The sequence below is a fragment of the Hyperolius riggenbachi genome, chromosome 10, assembly GCF_040937935.1.
Source record: "Hyperolius riggenbachi isolate aHypRig1 chromosome 10, aHypRig1.pri, whole genome shotgun sequence".
NCBI lineage: Eukaryota > Metazoa > Chordata > Amphibia > Anura > Hyperoliidae > Hyperolius > Hyperolius riggenbachi.
This window is the reverse complement of record NC_090655.1, coordinates 244,984,708-245,005,439: the sequence shown is the minus strand read 5'-3', so window position 1 is coordinate 245,005,439 and position 20,732 is coordinate 244,984,708. Positions and strand designations below refer to the sequence as shown.

General features: G+C 43.4%; 1 protein-coding gene across 1 annotated transcript in view; it reads right to left on the bottom strand.

The window, feature by feature from the left end:
* The window catches only part of LOC137535090 (oocyte zinc finger protein XlCOF6-like), a 97,947-nt gene extending 92,009 nt beyond the window's left edge, over nucleotides 1-5,938 (bottom strand). Inside the window, exon 1 of the mRNA XM_068256880.1 lies at nucleotides 5,839-5,938. Coding sequence (XP_068112981.1) covers nucleotides 5,839-5,850 — 12 coding nt within the window. The 5' untranslated portion in view covers nucleotides 5,851-5,938. The remainder of the gene's footprint in view (nucleotides 1-5,838) is intronic.
* Nucleotides 5,939-20,732: the final 14,794 nt, after the last annotated feature.

The following is a 20,732-nucleotide window of genomic DNA, read 5'->3' as shown; positions in this document are numbered from 1 at the left end:
GCCTCATGTTTCTTTCCTCTCTCTCATCTCCTCCAGCATGCCTCATGTTTCTTTCCTCTCTCTCATCTCCTCCAGCATGACTCATGTTTCTTTCCTCTCTCATCTCCCCTAGCATGCCTCATGTTTCTTTCCTCTCTCTCATCTCCTCCCAGCATTCCTTGTTTCTTTCCTCTCTCATCTCCCCTAGCATGCCTCATGTTTCTTTCCTCTCTCTCATCTTCTCCAGCATGCCTCATGTTTCTTTCCTCTCTCTCATCTCCTCCAGCATGCCTCATGTTTCTTTCCTCTCTCTCATCTCCTCCAGCATGCCTCATGTTTCTTTCCTCTCTCATCTCCCCCAGCATGCCTCATGTTTCTTTCCTCTCTCTCTTATCTCCCCCAGCATACATCATGTTTCTTTCCTCTCTCATCTCCCCCAGCATGCCTCATGTTTCTTTCCTCTCTCTTATCTCCCCCAGCATGCCTCATGTTTCTTTCCTCTCTCTCATCTCCTCCAGCATGCCCCATGTTTCTTTCCTCTCTCATCTCCCCCAGCATGCCTCATGTTTCTTTCCTCTCTTTCTCTCTCTCATCTCCCTCAGCATGCCTCATGTTTCTTTCCTCTCTCTCTCTCTCCTCCCAGCATGCCTCATGTTTCTTTCCTCTCTCTCATCTCCCTCAGCGTGCCCCATGTTTCTTTCCTCTCTCATCTCCCCCAGCATGCCTCATGTTTCTTTCCTCTCTCTCATCTCCCCCAGCATGCCTCGTATTTCTTTCTTCTTTCTCATCTCATCAGCCAGGAGGAAGCCAGGGGACCTCACAGCCTACGGTGGGCTGGAGGAAGCCCTAGGTAAGTGAAATTTTTAATTAATTATTTAGGTTTTATAGGGGCTTAAAATTGTAGCATCAAGAAAGAAGCTCTATCACCTGTTGTTTAAGCCTCGTATCATAAACAGAAGTACAGGATGTTGTAAAGAGTTAATTATCCTCCACTGAGGGTACATCTTATGTGTATCTACAATATCTGTATAGTAAGTACTAAAAAGGTGCAAGTGAGCTATAGGGACACTAGGCGTCACAGGATATCAGAATGATCTAGTCAAACATTACATTCAATCAAACATCTCCCCAATATATATATGATTAGAGAGGCGCTCATGTCGGCAATACACTGCTCTTGCGGCACTTTTGTATTGACCTGAGGAAGTGGGCCAGCACCCCTGAAACGCGTTGTCTATTGTGCACGAAATAAACATATACTTACCTTTTGTGGTTGTCCTTGAGGAGGTAAGATGTATATACTCCTATTTACATGAAGAAATCAGACACTTAGGGCACCTCCAACAGAGCCCCTCGTCCTCAATATATATTTGGCTTAATTCAGCAATATCTCCACTTCAGAGAACAACAAAACTGACCTGCATATGCCATGGCCACCCCATAGTGATCTGAACCGACAAGGCTATAATCATAAGACAACAGAGCTAGTGGAGTAAACCATAGCAAAAAATCTGCATCAGCTGTAAAGATTGCTTAACAGTTCTACCTTAAGGGAGAAAAAAGGTTATTAACGATAACACTAGTGTGACATATAGAAATGTCTAATAAAGTTTAATAAAGTAACAGTGATTAGAAAAGAAACCCCGTCTGCTCAGAACACAAATGGAGGGACCCCGAATGGGGACAGAGCCTTAGTATGTCATCTCTCTTGTAGTATACTTGGAACATTTCTGTTCTAATAACATGCAAACAGATCCTGTATCATGAACTTAAAAAAAAAGAACAGGCACGTAAAGAAAACCCAGATGGGTGCAAATAATCATACAATTTAAATCTAAATAACCGTGAACAAGTCTTATTGTGTTCAAGATCATAACTGCCCAGAAGAGTTCATTTCAGCAGGATAACACATATCACATAACAAGAATATCCCAGACTGATGGTTGGCAGCTCAAAGAGAGCAGTAGATAAGTCCAGGGACTATTATTAGAAACAGCCAGTGGATGTAAACTATCAACCATAGCATAATGTAGAGGAGATACTCCATTAGGTACATGGACTGTCAGGGAGTCCAGAGTCTTGAAGGGAAATACACCACCGTACATTACAGCTTCTGTTTATCAGCATGAGCAAGTACATAGAAATTCAGACGGTAGTCGGTGGTTTGTAAAGACATAATGAGGAAGAGCTACAGTCAAAAGGCTTTGAAGAACAAGAAATACTCATCTCTGGTAATACTTAGGCATCTATCAGTACAGGCAACTGGTCACCGGTGTGGATTGTCCTGTCTTTAGAGGTTAGAGACCCCAACTTAGCCTCAAGAAAGTCATGTGGATCAGAACAGTCCATGGCCCCAAAGCTGTAAATAGCATATAGGGGTAGTGTATAAGCCATCTGAGGATCAAGGTAATTTCAAAGGGGACGTTCTTGCAAAAGTCCGCCACTCAGGAGAATAGGTCAAGTGTATGCAGATTGGTATCGTGTGGAGAGCAGTTTAATAATAGTGAGACCAAGAAGGACTGAAGAGCATCTCAAGGACCTGTAACTCACGTGTCTTGTGCTGCTCGTCAAGCCAAAGTAGCTGTGGTACCGACCCTAGCAGGTCACGGAGAACGCTGTGGTAAGGCTTGAGGCACAGTAAGGTCATGAGGAATACCCGCATGGATCAGCGCCCTACATGCATCATCCAGAGGTTTGCAGGTATAAGTGCGACCTCCATGCTGAAAGGTGATCATGAAGGAAAATCCCCATCTGTAACAGACTGCAGTTTGTTGCAATGCCAGAGTCCCCGGACAAAATTACCTCCACTTCAGGATAGTAGAGGGGGCGATGTATGCATATATCTGCACTGTAACAGGAATGCCAGGTAGAGGGTTGAGATTACGAGCAGCTGCAAGAATTTGGTCTTGGACTTTTTTTGTTACACAACATCCCTAGGCAGCTCTGGGTTCCAAAGGGGTTTAAAAGAAAGGGGCTGGCTTACTCATGGGATCGGCTTTTAGTGGAGGATACAGTATATGGTAGAAGCAAGCTAATAACCCCTTCAGTACGCTGTGTGTGAGAAATGTGCCTGGAAATGTGAGCTCTCAGCAGCTGTCAGCTCCCAGGATCAGCCACATACACGGCTCCTCTCTGTGTGGCTTTATAAGACTCTGACTCATCACATCACACAGCAGAGTAGGGCCTCCCTCTGCCGCCTGCAGCACAATGGGGAACTCTAACACTGACTCTCCATACAGCCGGCTCTCCTAAAGTGTTTGTAGAGGAGGAGAGTCCCATTTGGGCACACACTAAAGTAACTTCTCTGGGGGATTTGTGCAGAGTTTGCAGCCTGTATGACAGCAGAAGTAACAGGCAGATGTGTGTGATTTGTGCCATACTGTCTGCTCTGAGGGGAAAGCTGTGCAGGAGAGCAGTGACTGCTGGAGCAGCTAACTGAGGGAGGAGACAGCAGTACAGATCCATCACCCACTGTACACTGCTGATCCTAGGGAGACAAGAGGTGCTGCTAGCTGACATTTCTTTCTAGGCATAGCAGTGACACAAAGTATATAGAAGGTTTTACAGGCCTGCTATGAGACATCTTCCTGTGGGTCATGGTCATTTAACGGTTATGTTAGTTGCCCAGATCTATCCTGAGAAATGCCTCCGTAAATGTCACCGGGAATGTCTCTTATAATGTGAAACTAGATGTCCTTTCTGAGTAAAACATTTTCTACACTCTGGACATGAATAAGGACGCTCTCCTGTGTGTATTCGCTGGTGCGTCCGAAGGTGTGAGCTACAAGAGAATTTTTTCCCACACTCTGAACATAAGTAAGGACGCTCTCCTGTGTGAGTCCTCTGGTGTTTCCGTAGATTTGAGCTAGTAGAGAATTTTTTCCCACACGCTGAACATAAGTAAGGACGCTCTCCTGTGTGTGTTCTATGGTGCAATTCAAGCTGTGAAATAGAAGGAAAATGTTTGCCACATTCTAAACATGAATAAGGAAGCTCCCCAGTGTGGATTTTCAGGTGAAGTTGAAGGCTTGTATTACAAGAGAAGTGTCTTCCACACTCTGAACATGAGTAAGGACGCTCTCCAGTGTGAGTTCTCTGGTGAGATTCAAGCTGTGAAATAGAAGGAAAATGCTTGACACATTCTGAACATGAATAAGGACACTCTCCAGTGTGAGTTCTCAGGTGAATCTGAAGGTTTTTTTTTGAATAGAATTTTTTCCCACACTCTGAACATGAATAAGGACACTCTCCTGTGTGAGTTCTCAGGTGAATCTGAAGGTTTTTTTTTGAAGAGAATTTTTTCCCACACTCTGAACATGGATAAGGACACTCTCCTGTGTGAGTTCTCAGGTGAATCTGAAGGCTTGTTTTAGAAGATACTTTTTTCCCACACTCTGAACATGAGTAAGGGCGCTCTCCTGTGTGAATCATCTGGTGCTTTTGAAGGCTTGAGCTACAAGAGAATTTTTTCACACACTCTGAACATGAGTAAGGACGCTCTCCTGTGTGAATCATCTGGTGCATCCGAAGGCTTGAACTAGTAGAGACTTTTTTCCCACATTCTGAGCACGAATAAGGCCAGTGTTCTCCATGGCTTCTCTGGTGTCGACGAAGTAATTTATGACGATGGAAACGTTTCCCACACTCTGAACATGAAAAAACCCACAGCTCTTTGTGACTTCTTTGGTGCTTAACAAGGTCCCAATATGAAATAAAACATTTATTACAAACCAGACATGAATGTTTCTTGTTGCCATCACCTGTTACAGTATCTGCTGTACTGGAAGATTCCTGAGAATTACCCCAATCATTCGCTCTGCCAGCAGTGTGCACACCTGGAGGGATATTTGGTGTAACAGGATGTGACCCTCCAGAAGCTTCCTGATGATTGGAGAAATTTGCAGAGTTTGCTGCAGGGATAAGCGTGAAAAGTACATTCCCAATAATGGTGACAATTCCAGGAGTAATCTGTGTGAGGCCATTATCGTCTAAATTACAAGGAGCAGGAACAAGAAGGTGTCCCTCTGACCTGTCCCCAGTATTGTCTCCACCTGCTGGGAGAAGAGTGAAAGTACATGTTACCTGCTGATGTCAGAGGCCTCACCACATATCAAAGCAAAGTTCTGACTGGCCCCAAACTGCACATAAGTAATGACTCCCTCTGTCATGGATATGCGTTATATTGAGGAATGGAGATAGGCCTTTCACATGGTGTACAGTATCTCCTCCCCATTTGTTGGTGGTATAATGTTATACTGAGAAATGGAGATGGGCCTTTCATATGGTGTTCAGTATCTCCTCCTCATTTGTTGGTGCTACGATGATATACTGAGGAATGGAGATGGGCCTTTCATATGGTGTACAGTATCTCCTCCTCATTTGTTGGTGGTATGATGTTATACGGTACTATGATGTTATACTGAGGAATGAAAGTGGACCTTTCATATGGTGTACAGTATCTCCTCCTCATGTGTTGGTGCTATGATGTTATACTGAGGAATGGAGATGGGCCTTTCATATGGTGTACAGTATCTCCTCCTCATTTGTTGGTACTATGATGTTATACTGAGGAATGGAGATGGGCCTTTCATATGGTGCACAGTATCTCCTACTCATTTGTTGGCACTATGATGTTATACTGAGGGATGGAGATGGGCCTTTCATATGGTGTACAGTATCTCCTCCTCATTTGTTGGTGCTATGATGTTATACTGAGGAATGGAGATGGGCCTTTCATTTGGTGTACAGTATCAACTGCTCATTTGTTGGTGCTATTCTACCATTGCCAGTCACTCTATATATCTTACACTCACAGATGAAGAATTAAAATGTGAAATATAAGCATATAACATTACTTACCTGTGCAGACATCTACAGATGATTTTTCTGCTTTGATATTTGTCATCATGTCACCCTCCTGCATAGATGGCTGATCACTCCTCAGATACATATGTTCTTCTTCCTTCTTAATTGTCTTCATCTTGTCTCCCTCCTCCAAAGACTGCTGATCACTCCTCACATAAGTTTCTTCTTCTTCCTCTCTAATTGTCCTCATCATGTCACAATCCTGCACAGATCGCTGATCACTCATCATATATGTATGTTCTTCTTTAACCTCGCGTTTTACATCAATCCGTTCCTCACACTAGAGCCACAAAACACAGAGAATGACATCTTTAAAGGACTTTTCAATTGCTTCAGGTGTGTTTTAAAGGACTTAAGAGGCCACAATAGACAAAAATGACTTACAATAAGGTCTTTTCCAGAAGTCGGAAGGACAGCAACTGGGAGACAAGTATCAGGGTTGCTGTCCTGAGACTTCCTAGAAATAAATGTAATTTTACATACCTGGGGCTTATTCAAGCCCTTAGAAGTCATTTGGGTCCCTCGCCGCAGCTCCGGTCTACTCCGGAGTCCAGATGGCAGCCTGTACAGTATGCTCCCAGTGACTTGGGCGCATTCTTGCGTGGGGTAGGTACCCACCCACGCATGTGCAGAAGACGCTGACCTATCAGGGGTCGGTGGTCCTTACAGGCTGCCAGCTGGACTCCAGAGAGGACTGGAGCTGTGGAAAGGGACTCAAGTGGTAAGTAAAACTACCTTTATTTTGTGGCCTTGTAAGCCCTTTACAGCATACTTGAAGCGATAAAAAAGATAACCTCCCTGGCGGTAATTCCAAGTGTAGCTCGGGCTAGCCACCAGGAGCTCAATGCAGAGTATAGCACGCAGCGGAAGCTTTTACTCACCTCCCGGGGGATCCAGACATCGGTAGCTGTTCTCCTTCCTGTCCTCCGAGGCTCTGAATCACTCTGGCGAGATCGCCGTCATCCATCTCACTAAAGAATTACAGCGCCACCCGGAAGATGGAGGTAAAATTGCAGCGCTGGAGCCCAGGGAGGTAAGTGCTGGGGTTGCTACTGAGACTGTGGCAGCATGATTTTTTCATGATTTTAGGGTCTGAAACCTTTTTAAAAAAACCTAAAATCCGGATATAATCACACCGCCAGGGGCGTTAAAAGATAGCTACTTTCATCAGCAGTGGGAAGCGTGTGGATAGTCCAGAGGCTTCCCCGATCCTCTACGAGCTCTCTGCTCCAGCGCAGGGTCCCTCTGAGCATGTCTGAGAGAGTATTTCTATTTTTTTCTTGTAGCCACACCCCCATGTATGAGTGGAACTGTACTTAGCATGCTTGAACACAATCCGGACACGCCTAGTACAGCAAACCCAGTCATGTTCTGTTTTTCCTCCAAGCACAAGCAGTTTCATGCTACTCAGCATGTACGGACCTCACTCACACATGCACAGTATGGCTGCTCTCTTGCATGGATGGCAGATCACCCATAGAGAAGAAGAGGGGCCCAGGCAGCAGCAATGGGCTCAGGAAGGATCGGGAAGCCTCTTAGGTGAGTATGTAACTTTCAATTCACAGGTTTGCTTTAACACAAAAAAAAACACAAATTCATTTATATTCTGATACAATCTCTTAAGCATATTTCACCCTCAGGTCCACCTACCTGATAATGGTGGGGGGTGGTGGGATAATCCTGGGAATAAAGAGGACCTGTACATCTCTTTGGTGGGTTTTTGTCACTGAATCCATCTGTAGGAAACACACAGACTGAATATATTGTCTCTATATAAATAATTATCAGATGATGGGAGATGTATGTAGACTCTCCACACTGGTCTCTGCCTTACAAGACATGAAAGTCTCCTCTTACCTGGTAATATAAGGGGAAGTTGATGCTCCATAATGGCGTCCTTGTAAAGATCCTTGTATCCGTCTATATACTGCCACTCCTGCATGGAGAAATAGACAGGGACATCCTGACACCATATAGGTACTTGACACACACAATGATACATGTTTCAGTGTTATGGGGAGTGAGTCATGAAAAAAAGACTTTAAACACAGAGTAGACATTAGAAAAATCCACACTTGAGCAAGCCACCACGCTAAAAAAAAATTACTTGCTGCATAAAAGTAACTTTAAGTCAAAATTTTCCAGGGGTATGAATTATGGGCAGGATTGTATACTGTATGTATAGTACGTGTGAAGGACGAGGCTCAGTGGTGACTGTATCATTATGTGTTAGGTTTATGTATATTTTTATAGATAGCGCTCCACAGTATCGGTGACAAGAAGATAAAAGAAGCCCCCTTTGGGACCGCACTCACCCTCTTAGGTGGACCACTGTTAGATTGGTCATCAGCGTCTCAATGAACATCCAGGTGGAAGTTGATAAAGCCCTCTGCTCGTGGTCTGGATAGGGGTGAAGTTCTCTGCTGGTGATCCAGATAGATATATTGTGGTCCCCTATGCAGTTAGGTATCTCCACTTCTCAATTAGACATCCACACTCCTCATAAAGGAAACTATGCGCCAAGGTACCTCACAATAGAATGAAGAATACCATAGCGTAATCCCGTATAAAAATATGACAGTTTATTTTTAAAAACATACTCACAAACGTGAGGCGTGATAAAAAGAAACTCTATGGGCGCTGCGCACGCAAAACTTTGCGCGCGATCTGCAGCACAAAGCGGTTATAACTCAGCTAGTGCAAAGGTTATCACGCCTAAATTCTTTTAGGCGTGATAACTGGGTTATCACCGCTTTGTGAATCAGGCCCCTTGAGTATATATAACAAAGGTCTGCCATCCAACCCACAGCATCTGAGCCTAATATAGCGCCGAAGACCATTAGCAGAGACAATGTAACACCTTGGTCAAACTTCAAAGAAATTGATGAAGAAGTCACATCAAGCATCCTCCTTCACGTCCGCCTAACTACCTGTGACCTAGATCCTGGTCCAACACAGTTCATGTTGAACTGCCCCGACCTGTTCGTACCGGTATTCCTCAAAATTGTTAACTGTTCCTTAAAATCAGGGATATTTCCTGCTTTATTGAAGGAAGCAATCATCAGGCCTCTCCTCAAAAAACCCTCCCTGGACCCAGATGCAATGACCAGCTACAGACCTGTCTCTAACCTCCCCTTTCTGGGCAAGCTAATTGAAAAACTGTTTACCTCCAGCTAGAAGCCAAAATCCTACAAAACAACAGTTATGACCCATTCCAGTCTGGCTTCAGGAAACACCACAGCACTGAAACTGCCCTCATCCAAATATGCAACCACCTGCTTATGGAAAGAGACAGAGGAGAGTGCTCCATCCTCATACTGCTAGACCTTTCTGCAGCCTTTGATACAGTTGACCATGACATTTTGATAAACAGGCTACAGGAATACTGCGGCATTGATGGCATAGTTCTTCAGTGGTTCCAATCCTTCTTGAGTGGCAGAACCCACAAAGTGTCTATGGGGCCCTTCCTGTCCACCCCTGTATCACTTAAGTTTGGGGTGCCCCAGGGCTCAATCCTCTCTCCCCTGCTTTTCACGATTTACATGTTACCGCTGGGAAAACTAATCCAAAAACATGGCCTGACATACCACTGCTATGCAGACGACACCCAACTATATCTTTCCTTCAAGCCTGGTGTGACAGACCCAACTCTAACTATAAACGCCTGCTTACGTGAACTACAGCAATGGATGAATGACAACTGGCTGAAACTAAATGCAGACAAAACTGAAGTCCTTCTGATAGGAGGGCAGAGCAACTTAACTTGCAGTCTTCACCACTGGGAATAGGAGGCACGGATCTGCGCAGCTCTGATCATGTGCGTAGCCTGGGAGTTCTAATTGATTGGGATTTAAACTTCAGAACTCAAATCTCTGCTGTGGTGAAATCATCCTATTTTCACCTGAAGAACATTGCAAAAATCAAGCACCTCATACCCCCAGAAGATCTGCCAACTTTAGTCCACGCCTTCATCACATCCCGACTGGACTACTGCAATGCTCTCTACACTGGCCTTCCAAAAAAGGTCTTGTACCGACTACAGCTGATACAGAATACTGCTGCCAGACTGCTAACCAACCAACCCCGTCACTGCCACATAACGCCAGTCCTGCACTCCCTTCACTAGCTACCTATAGAATGGAGGGTCCTATTCAAGATCGGCCTACTGACATTTAAATCCCTGAATAATTTAGGCCCTGGATACATGAAAGATATGTTGCAGCTGCGTAGCAATCCCCGCATTCTCAGATCAACAGGTTCTAATAATCTAGTCATACCCAGAGTCCACTTGGAAACTTTTGGTCCCAGAGTCTTCTGTCATGCTGCCCCTACGTTTTGGAACTCCTTACCTCAACAGATCAGGACAGCTCCATCCCTGGACGTGTTTAAATCCAGACTGAAAACCCACCTGTTCAGTCTGGCATTTGCAGAAATATAACTTTTGTTGTGTGAATACTTCATCCTACTAATTACTGAATCTGAGAGAGTCTAAGCGCTTTGAGTCCTATGGGAGAAAAGCGCTATAGAAATGTTATTGTATTGTATTTAAAGGTATGGTTACATAGTGGTGAAACACAAAACTATGTATAAAAAGAGAGATTTTTTCATATCAAGTTTTGATCTGGTCTAAAGTACGGTACCAAATTTTTAGCTGTGGTTTAAAAAAATGATAACATATCTGATAACAGACACAACGAGTATATAAATAACAAAGGTATGGCTGCAAAGTAATAAAACACAAGGAGAAAGGAGAAAAGGAGAAGCTACCAAACACAAAACCACAGCCAATACATTAAAACCCCTGCCTTTACAGCCACACAAAACCACAGCCAATACATTAAAACCCCCTGTATTCCAGCCAGGAACCAAACCCTACATTAGATCGACAATAACACACATCCCCACAGCCAATACATTAAAACCACTGCCTTTACAGCCACACAAAACCACAGCCAATACATTAAAACCCCTACTTCTACAGCCACACAAACCTACAGTCAATTCATTAAAACCACTTATACAGTGGGAAGCCAATACTCCATAATCACATACAATATAGAGCCAATTCAGAGCCTTTCTTAAGATAATACTCCAAATTCCAAAAAAGATCTATCCACTAGATCCACTTACATTAGTCTACTATAAACAAATAAGAATAGTACTACACAATTAAATATACCAATTATTATAGGAAGGCAGAGATGTCATTACATGGAATGAAAAAATCCTTTATATATTTTTGTGTTTTATTACTTTGCAGCCATACCTTTGTTATTTATATACTCATTGTGTCTGTTATCAGATATGTTATCATGCTTTTAAACCACAGTTAAAAATTTGGTACCGTACTTTAGACCAGATCAAAACTTGATATGTAAAAATCTCTATTTTTTTATACATAGTTTTGTGTTTTACCACTATGTAACCATACCTTTGTTATATATACTCAATGTGTTTGATATCAGATTTGTTATCATGCTTTTAAACCACAGTAATAGTTCTAGTACTGGATTTTAGACCAGATTCAAACCTGTCATATGGATAACAGTGCAATAATTTGAATGCAATATAGATCATCAGGTTTTTTTTATATATATATGTATATTTTATTGTCTGTAGGTGTGTTATTGACCTGAGGAAGCGGGCAGAGACCTGTGAAATGCGTTGTCTACATGTATACCTATCTATTTTTAATAAAGAACCTTTTTTGAGTCTAGAACAGAGATAAGCCACCTCATTTTGTTATATATATATATATATATATATATATATATATATATATATATATATATATATATATATATATATATATATATATATACACACATACATACATACATACATACATACATAAAAGTGTTCGGCCCCCTTGAAGTTTTCCACATTTTGTCACATAACTGCCACAAACATGAATCAATTTTATTGGAATTCCACATGAAAGACCAATACAAAGTGGTGTACATGTGAGAAGTGGAATGAAAATCATACGATTCAAAACATTTTTTACAAATAAATAACTGAAAAGTGGGGTGTGCATAATTATTCGCCCCCCTTTGATCTGAGTGCAATCAGTTGCCTATAGACATTGCCTGATGAGTGCTAATGACCAAATAGAGTGCACCTGTGTGTAATCTAATGTCAGTACAAATACAGCTGCTCTGTGAGGGCCTCATAGGTTGTCTAAGAGAATATTGGGAGCAACAACACCGTGAAGTCAAAATAACACACCAGACAGGTCAGGGATAAAGTTATTGAGAAATTTAAAGCAGGCTTAGGCTACAAAAAGGTTTCCAAAGCCTTGAACATCCCACGGAGCACTGTTCAAGCGATCATTCAGAAATGGAAGGGGTATGGCACAACTGTAAACCTACCAAGACAAGGCCATCCACCTAAATGTACAGGCCGAACACGGAGAGCGCTGATCAGAAATGCAGTCAAGAGGCCCATGGTGACTCAGGACGAGCTACAGAGATCTACAGCTCAGGTGGGGGAATCGGTCCATAGGACAACTATTAGTCGTGCACTGCACAAAGTTGGCCTTTATGGAAGAGTGGCAAGAAGAAAGCCATTGTTAACAGAAAAGCATAAGAAGTCCCGTTTGCAGTTTGCCACAAGCTATGTGGGGGACACAGCAAACATGTTGAAGAAGGTGCTCTGGTCAGATGAGACCAAAATGGAACGTTATGTGTGACGGAAAATTAACACTGCACATCTCTCTGAACACACCATCCCCACTGTCAAATATGCTGGTGGCAGCATCATGCTCTGGGGGTGCTTCTCTTCAACAGGGACAGGGAAGCTGGTCAGAGTTGATAGGAAGATGGATGGAGCCATATACAGGGCAATCTTGGAAGAAAACCTCTTGGAGTATGCAAAAGACTTGAGACTGGGGCGGAGGTTCACCTTCCAGCAAGACAACGACCCTAAACATAAATCCAGGGCAACAATGGAATGGTTTATAACAAACATATTCATGTGTTAGAATGGCCCAGTCAAAGTCCAGATCTAAATCCAATCGAGAATCTGTGGCAAGATCTGAAAACTGCTGTTCACAAACGCTGTCCATCTAATCTGACTGAGCTGGAGCTGTTTTGCAAAGAAGAAATGGCAAGGATTTCAGTCTCTATATGTGCAAAGCTGGTAGAGACATACCCTAAAAGACTGGCAGCTGTAATTGCAGCAAAAGGTGGTTCTACAAAGTATTGACTCAGGGGGCTGAATAATTATGCACATTCCACTTTGCAGTTATTTATTTGTAGAAAATGTTTGAAATCATGTATGATTTTCGTTCCACTTCTCATGTGTACACCACTTTGTATTAGTCTTTGGGGCCGAATACTGTTGGAAGCCACTGTATGTACATACATACATATATATATATATATATATCTTACTAAACTCCAAGGGCGACTCCTCAAAAAACTTTTTCCAGTACAGTACCACACCTCCCAAGTGAGGTGACACTTCCCCCAAATTTGCGATCCAAGCAGATAGAGAGGAATAAAGAAGGAGAGCGACCGCCCAGCTCCGGTAGGACCCGGGATACCGAGCAGAAACAGTTTTTCTCTGCACGCGCATTTGGTGGTTGCAGGATAGCAACCCAACATTGTGAGTATATGATCTCACAAATACAAGCACCCAACCACATTAATGATACTGCACCATCAGGCTCCTGTTCTCCCTTTAAACCCACAGGTCCTGAGACGCCCAATTGCAGAGAGGGATTATCAGATTAACCCAATGCACTACCTACATACACAAATTAAAATCAATCAAATAATACAACAAGAAGATACACAAGAAGAATCACCAAAGTGAAAAGCCAAGTAGGGCAACTGAAAGAAGTTGTTGGCAGAACATAATGAGAGGAAAAAGAGGTGAAGAAACAGATATACCAACTCCAAGTAAATGTTAGGGATTAGGTCAACAGTGAGAAAAAAAGGGAAACATCCAGGGGCATCTCCAGCCATTTTGTCACTCCAGGCAAGAAAACCTGTGGCGCCCCCTCCCCCCCCCCCAACCGTGTGGTGCCCCCTGATGAAAATAATTGTAATGCACCAATGTTTCACCATAAAATAAAATAATTGTAATGCGACAATCTTTCACCAGAAAATAATCATAACGCAGCAATGATTCACCATAAAATAAATAATTGTAATGTGGGCAGCGTTCACCAGAAAATAATTGCTATGTGGTCAGCAGTCACCAGAAAATAAACATAATGTGGGCAGCGTTCACCAGAAAATAATCATAACGCAGCAATGATACACCAGAAAATAATCGTAATGTGGCCAGCATTCACCAGAAAATAATCGTAATGTGGGCAGCGTTCACCAGAAAATAATAATGTGGGCAGCGTTCACCAGAAAATAATAATGTGGGCAGCGTTCACCAGAAAATAATCGTAACGTGGCCAGCATTCACCAGAAAATAATCGTAATGTGGCCAGCATTTCACTACAAAATTATCCTAATGTGGCCAGCATGTCTCCCAAAAGATAATAGGCCGATGCACAAAAGGTATTATCGTGGAAAAAAACTTTTCTCAGCTTTTATTTACTTTTGAGCAAAAAGTGTCCAGCCCAAAATTATTCATACCCTTTACAAACTGTCACGGTCTGTGGGAAAAGCCAAAATTCTATACCATTCCAAATAATCCAAGCTGTTCTAAAGCATCCTAATTACCCTGATTAATTGGGAAAAGCTGTTTTAATCAACTTAACAGGTGAAAAACAGTAGCTCTCTGCAGTTGCTTTGAAGACAGTAATGGCTAAGACAAAGGAGCTCAGTGAGGACCTGTGGCTGCACATTGTGGCTGCTCACAAGTCAGGAAAGGGCTACAAGGCCATTTCTAAATGTTTTCACGTTCCAGTGGCTACAGTGCAAAGTATTATTAAAAAATACAATAGGTGGAAAATCTCAGAGAATGTGGTTGAAGACAAAAGTGACACCTGTGCTGGCCAGGAGGATAGTGAGAGAGGTGAAAAAGAATCCAAGGATCACCACCAAGGCCATCCTGGTGAATCTGGGCTCTGCTGGTGGCAATGTCTCAAGGCAGAAAATCCAACGGGCACCGCACACTGCTGAGCTCCATGGATGCAGACCAAGGGGGACGCCACATCTCTAGATAAGTCACACAAAAGCTCACTTGGCCTTTGCAAATGCTCTTCTGTGTTATGGTCAAATGCAACAAAAATTGAATTGTTTGGTCACAACGATGTTTCCTTCATTTGACATAAAAAAGAAGAAACCTTCAACCCAAAGAACACCATCCCCACTGTCAAACATGGTGGTGGGAACCTAATGCTTTGGGGGTGATTTTCAGGCAATGGATCAGGGAACTTAATCACAGTAAACGGCACCATAAAAAAGAGCAATACATGAGGATTCTTAGCGACATCAGGAAGTCTGCAGAGAAACTTAGCCTTGGGCACCAGTGGAAATTTCAGCATGACAATGACCCAAAACACACAGCAAAAGTAGTGAAGAAATGGTTAGCAGACAGTGGCCCAGACAGAGTCCTGACTTGAATCCAATTGAGAATCTGTAGAGGGAGCTAAAGATCAGGGTGATGGCAAGAAGACCTTCCAATCTGAAAGATTTGGAGCTCATTGCTAAAGATGAATGTGCAAAAATACCTGTGGAGACATGCAAAAAGCTGGTCTGCAATTATAGGAAGTGTTTGATTGCTGTAATAGCCAATAAAGGCTTTTCTATCGATTATTGAGAAGGGTATGAATAAGTTTGGACTGGACAGTTTTTGCTCAAATGTAAATAAAAGCTGGGAAAAGTTTTTTTTTCCTACAGTAATGCCTCTTGTACATCGTCTTATTATCTTATGGTAGACACCCATGTCATTTCCCTTCAAAAAATTACTTGCTGGTTGAAAAGAAAAGTAACTTTAAGTCAACATTTGCCAGGGGGTAAGAATAATTATGGGCAGCACTGTATGTACACACACCAGTGTTATAACTGCAAATCATAGACTCCTCCTAACATTCTCACTGCCTCCCCCATGGTGACAATCGTTCTAAACAAAGCACTACTGTTACTGTAGGAACTTTCTTAAAAACTCTGTATGCTCCATGGATTGGGGTATTGATGAGGAATGGTACATGGGGGTAGTAAAGGTGTTAGACACATGGGGGGGGATGCGCCAAAAAATGGGTGTGGCCATGACATTGTATGGGCGGAGCTAACATAATGATGTAACAGCGAGGCATAAGAAAGCAGTGTTTATGCCATGATGTGGTCAGACGAGGTTTCGCATCATGGGTGTGCAGAAACTGTGTGATGCTATTTATTAGTATACCGTAACCCCAAAGCAGCAAACATAGCCAACTATGACCATTAAATAATAAATGCAGCAACTGTTACACCAGACACCAGAAAAAACGCAATGTGGGCAAAATTTCAGCACAAAATCAATGCAATGGGCAACATTTCAGCACAAAATAAACGCACTGGGGAACGTCAGCACAAAATAAACGCATTGTGGGCAACATGTCAGCACAAAATAAACGCAATGGGCAAAACATGTCAGCACAAAATAAACGCATTGTGGGCAACATGTCAGCACAAAATAAACGCATTGCGGGCACAAAATAAACGCACTGCGGGCAAACATGTCAGCACAAAATAAACGCACTGAGGGCAACGTCAGTACAAAATAAACGCAATGTGGGCAACATGTCAGCACAAAATAAACGCACTGTGGGCAACATGTCAGCACAAAATAAACGAATGTGGGCAACGTTAGTACAAAATAAACCAGGGCTGTGGAGTCGGTCCAAAAATCCACCGACTCCGACTCCTCAGTTTAGGATTCCACCGACTCCACGACTCCGACTCCTCTAATTTGCATATTACAATTTTGTTGATTAAAAGTATGTAACATGAAATTCGTCTCTTAACTGCCAACGCTTAGGAATTTTACAAGACAACTGAAGTGAGAAGGATATGTAGACTACTATATTTATTCCCTTTAGACTAAAACTAGTCCTTGGTAAGAGTACTTGTAAAAGGTACAAACCGGAACAAAGAACATCTATCAGGCCCTAGGCAATGTAAGTGTGGGTGCATGTAAGAATGATGTGCAGGTAATCTGCAGGGGAATGAGGAGATTGTAAACAGACAACACCTCTGTGTTCAATGTGCACAGCATTCTCAGTGGATTCCCTGCAGCTCTGTGGGGAGTGCATATGTAGAGTATAGTACTACTGTGTAACAAAGTAAACCTGAGACAGATGAAATTAAAGTTTTATACATACCTGGGGCTTCCTCCAGCCGCCTTCAGGATAATCAGTCCCTCGTTGTCCTCCTCCACCACCTGGATCTTCTGCTATGAGTCCAGGTACTTGAGCCAGTCAGGCGTAGTGCGCATGCACACACTCCGCCGCCAGGAGCATACTACACCTGTGCAGCACTATTGCGCAGGTGCAGAATGTTCCTGGCTGTGGGAGCGGCATGCGGCCGGACAGCGCTGACTGGCTGAATTACCAGGACTCATAGCAGAAGATCCGGGTGGTGGAGGACAGTGAGGGACTGATTAGCCTGAAGGGGGCTGGAGGAAGCCCCAGGTATGTATAAAAGTTTACTTTTCATCCGTCTCAGTTACCCTTTAATTTGTAGTCACCAAACCAAATTTTAATAACATATCAAATTATTTTATTTCATCAGCAAAGGGAGTGCATACATTTGCATAAATCAGCATCAATGCAGAATTATTTCCATCTCGTTGACCATCTCTATTAGTGACACAGCTACACATCAGGCTTTATTCTTACAGCATAGATGTTATTTAGTATATATAAGAGATTGCTGTGTACACATCATATATACAGTCACAATCAGATATGTATATCTGACCTTAAAAATATGGGGACTGCTTTATTGAAGCAGCACAAGTAACTAATTTTGATTGGTTTATTTCATTTTTGTGGACTAAGCACAGCTATTACTGTATATATACTGTATATATACATTATTTTTAATGCCTATTATCTGAGAAATAGAACATTTTATCATATTTTCTATTTTAATTACAGTTACAAATTCATTAGGAGTCGGAGTCGGTGCATTTTTTCCCGACTCCGACTCCAGGCACCCAAAATTGCCCGACTCCACGACTCCGACTCCACAGCCCTGAAATAAACACAATGCGGGCAACATGTCAGCACAAAATAAACGCATTGCGGGCACAAAATAAACGCACTGCGGGCAAACATGTCAGCACAAAATAAACGCACTGAGGGCAACGTCAGTACAAAATAAACGCAATGTGGGCAACATGTCAGCACAAAATAAACACACTGTGGGCAACATGTCAGCACAAAATAAACGAATGTGGGCAACGTCAGTACAAAATAAACGCAATGTGGGCAACATATCAGCACAAAATAAACGCACTGTGGGCAACATGTCAGTACAAAATGAACGAATGTGGGCAAACGTGTCAGCAAAAAACGCATTGTGGGCAACGTCAGTACAAAATAAACGCACTGCGGGCAAACATGTCAGCACAAAATAAACGTACTGCGGGCAAACGTCAGCACAAAATAAACGCACTGCGGGCAAACATGTCAGCACAAAATAAACGCACTGCAGGCAAACGTCAGCACAAAATAAACGCATTGTGGGCAACGTCAGTACAAAATAAATTCACTGCGGGCAAACATGTCAGCACAAAATAAACGCACTGCGGGCAACATGTCAGTACAAAATAAACGCACTGCGGGCAAACATGTCAGTACAAAATAAACGCACTGCGGGCAAACGTCAGCACAAAATAAACGCACTGCAGGCAAACATGTCAGTACAAAATAAACGCACTGCGGGCAACATGTCAGCACAAAATAAACGCAATGCGGGCAAACATGTCAGCACAAAATAAACGCACTGCGGGCAAACATCTCAGTACAAAATAAACGCACTGCGGGCAAACATGTCAGTACAAAATAAACGCACTGTGGGCAAACATGTCAGCACAAAATAAATGCACTGCTGGCAAACATGTCAGCACAAAATAAACGCACTGCAGGCAACATGTCAGCACAAAATAAACGCATGTCAGCACAAAATAAACGCACTGCGGGCAAACATTTCACCAGAAAATAAACGCATTGTGGGAAAACATGTCAGCACAAAATAAACGCACTGCAGGCAAACATTTCACCAGAAAATAAACGCACTGTGGGCAAACATTTCACCAGAAAATAAACGCAATGGGGGAACAGTTCACCTGGGAAAAAAAGCATTTACTCACCTGGCAGAAGTCTCCTCTGGCGCGCTGCTCCTGGGACCGTCTTGTTCCTCATTCAGTCTCTCGCGCGCAGAGTGCAGGGCTACGGCAAGATGGCGCCCGAAGCCCTGTACTGAAGACACAAATAGTCTCCAGTACAGGGCTTCGGCAGCCATCTTGCCGTAGCCCTGCTCGCCTGCCGGTGTCGGAACACCGGAAACAACTAAGGAGGCTGGAGCGGGGCTGCAGGCAATGAACTGGCACGGCGTCTATAGACGCTGCTGCCAGTTCATGCAATACAGTGACCAGAGTCCCGAGGCCGGTACGTCCCGCTGCTAAAAGCGGGACGTTTCCCGGGACCTCATGCAGCCTGGGAAAGCGGACCCCGAATCCGGGACGCGTCCCGGGCAATACAGGACGTCTGATCACTCTATGGAAGCCCCCATTAGGAGACATTTCCCTGGGTCAGGCAGTGAGGTCACGCAGAAGGGGACACAGGGCAGGGCCAGATTTACCATAAGGCACTGTAGGCATGTGCCTACAGGCGCCTGATGATGGAAAGGCGGCTCACTCCCCTCCCCTAGCGCCTCCCTCCTTTCCTATGCAGCGTCCTGAGCGCAGCGTAAATGAAAGGTTACTTACCCAGCTCTCAGCATTTCACTGACCAGTTCTTCCTTCAGTCGGGGGCACCACTAGCTACTTAATACTGAGTGTAATTCTGGCTACCTACTGCTAAGGGGCAGCTGTAGTTATGACAAGGGAAGTCAAGGGAAGTAAGGGGACAGCTAGGCCAGCCAGCACACTTGCTGTTGCAAACTCGCTGTTTGGAGCGGTTTTGTAGGTTCATGGAGGGTGAAATCTAGGGTGCCAGGTCATCTGTGCCTATAGGCTCCTGTGATGTAAATCCGGGCCTGACACAGGGCGATTACTAGCTGTAAATAAAAATGAAACTATGTAATTACCTCCTATCTCAACACCACACCGACCCAGCAATAGCTGCTACCTTCTTCCGGTCCTGCCCTTCAGCTTCCTATCTGTGCGTTCCACCCTGGTATCAGTGCAGTGTTCCTGTTACAAGTAAGATCAGGTTTCCATCTTGTGGACAATACGGAAACTGCAATTACCATAATGATTCCTGTTACAGGTATCGCCATCTTGTGGTCAATATTCGAACCGCTGCCTAATTTCACTTTACTGTGTGTATGGGTTGTTGTTATTATAATGATAATATTTTTTTTTATTTATTTATTTATTTATATAGTACCGACATATTACGCAGCGCTGTACAGAGTATATTGTCTTGTCACTAACTGTCTCTCAAAGGGGCTCACAATCTAGTCCCTATCATAGTCATATGTCTATATATGTTTCATGTAGTGCATGTATCATAGTCTAGGGACAATTTTAGGAGGAAGCCAATTAACGTATCTGTATTTTGGGATGTGGGAGGAAACCAGAGTGCCCGGAGGAAACCCACACAGACACGGGGAGAACATACAAACTCCTTGCAGATGTTGACCTTGCCGGGATTCGGTACGGAGACCCAGCATTGCAAGGCAAGAGCGCTAACCACTACGCCACTGTGCGCCTTTCTCCTGTCAGACTCAAAGCGATTGCGAGGCAGTCACTAGACCGCACTCAGAGGACAT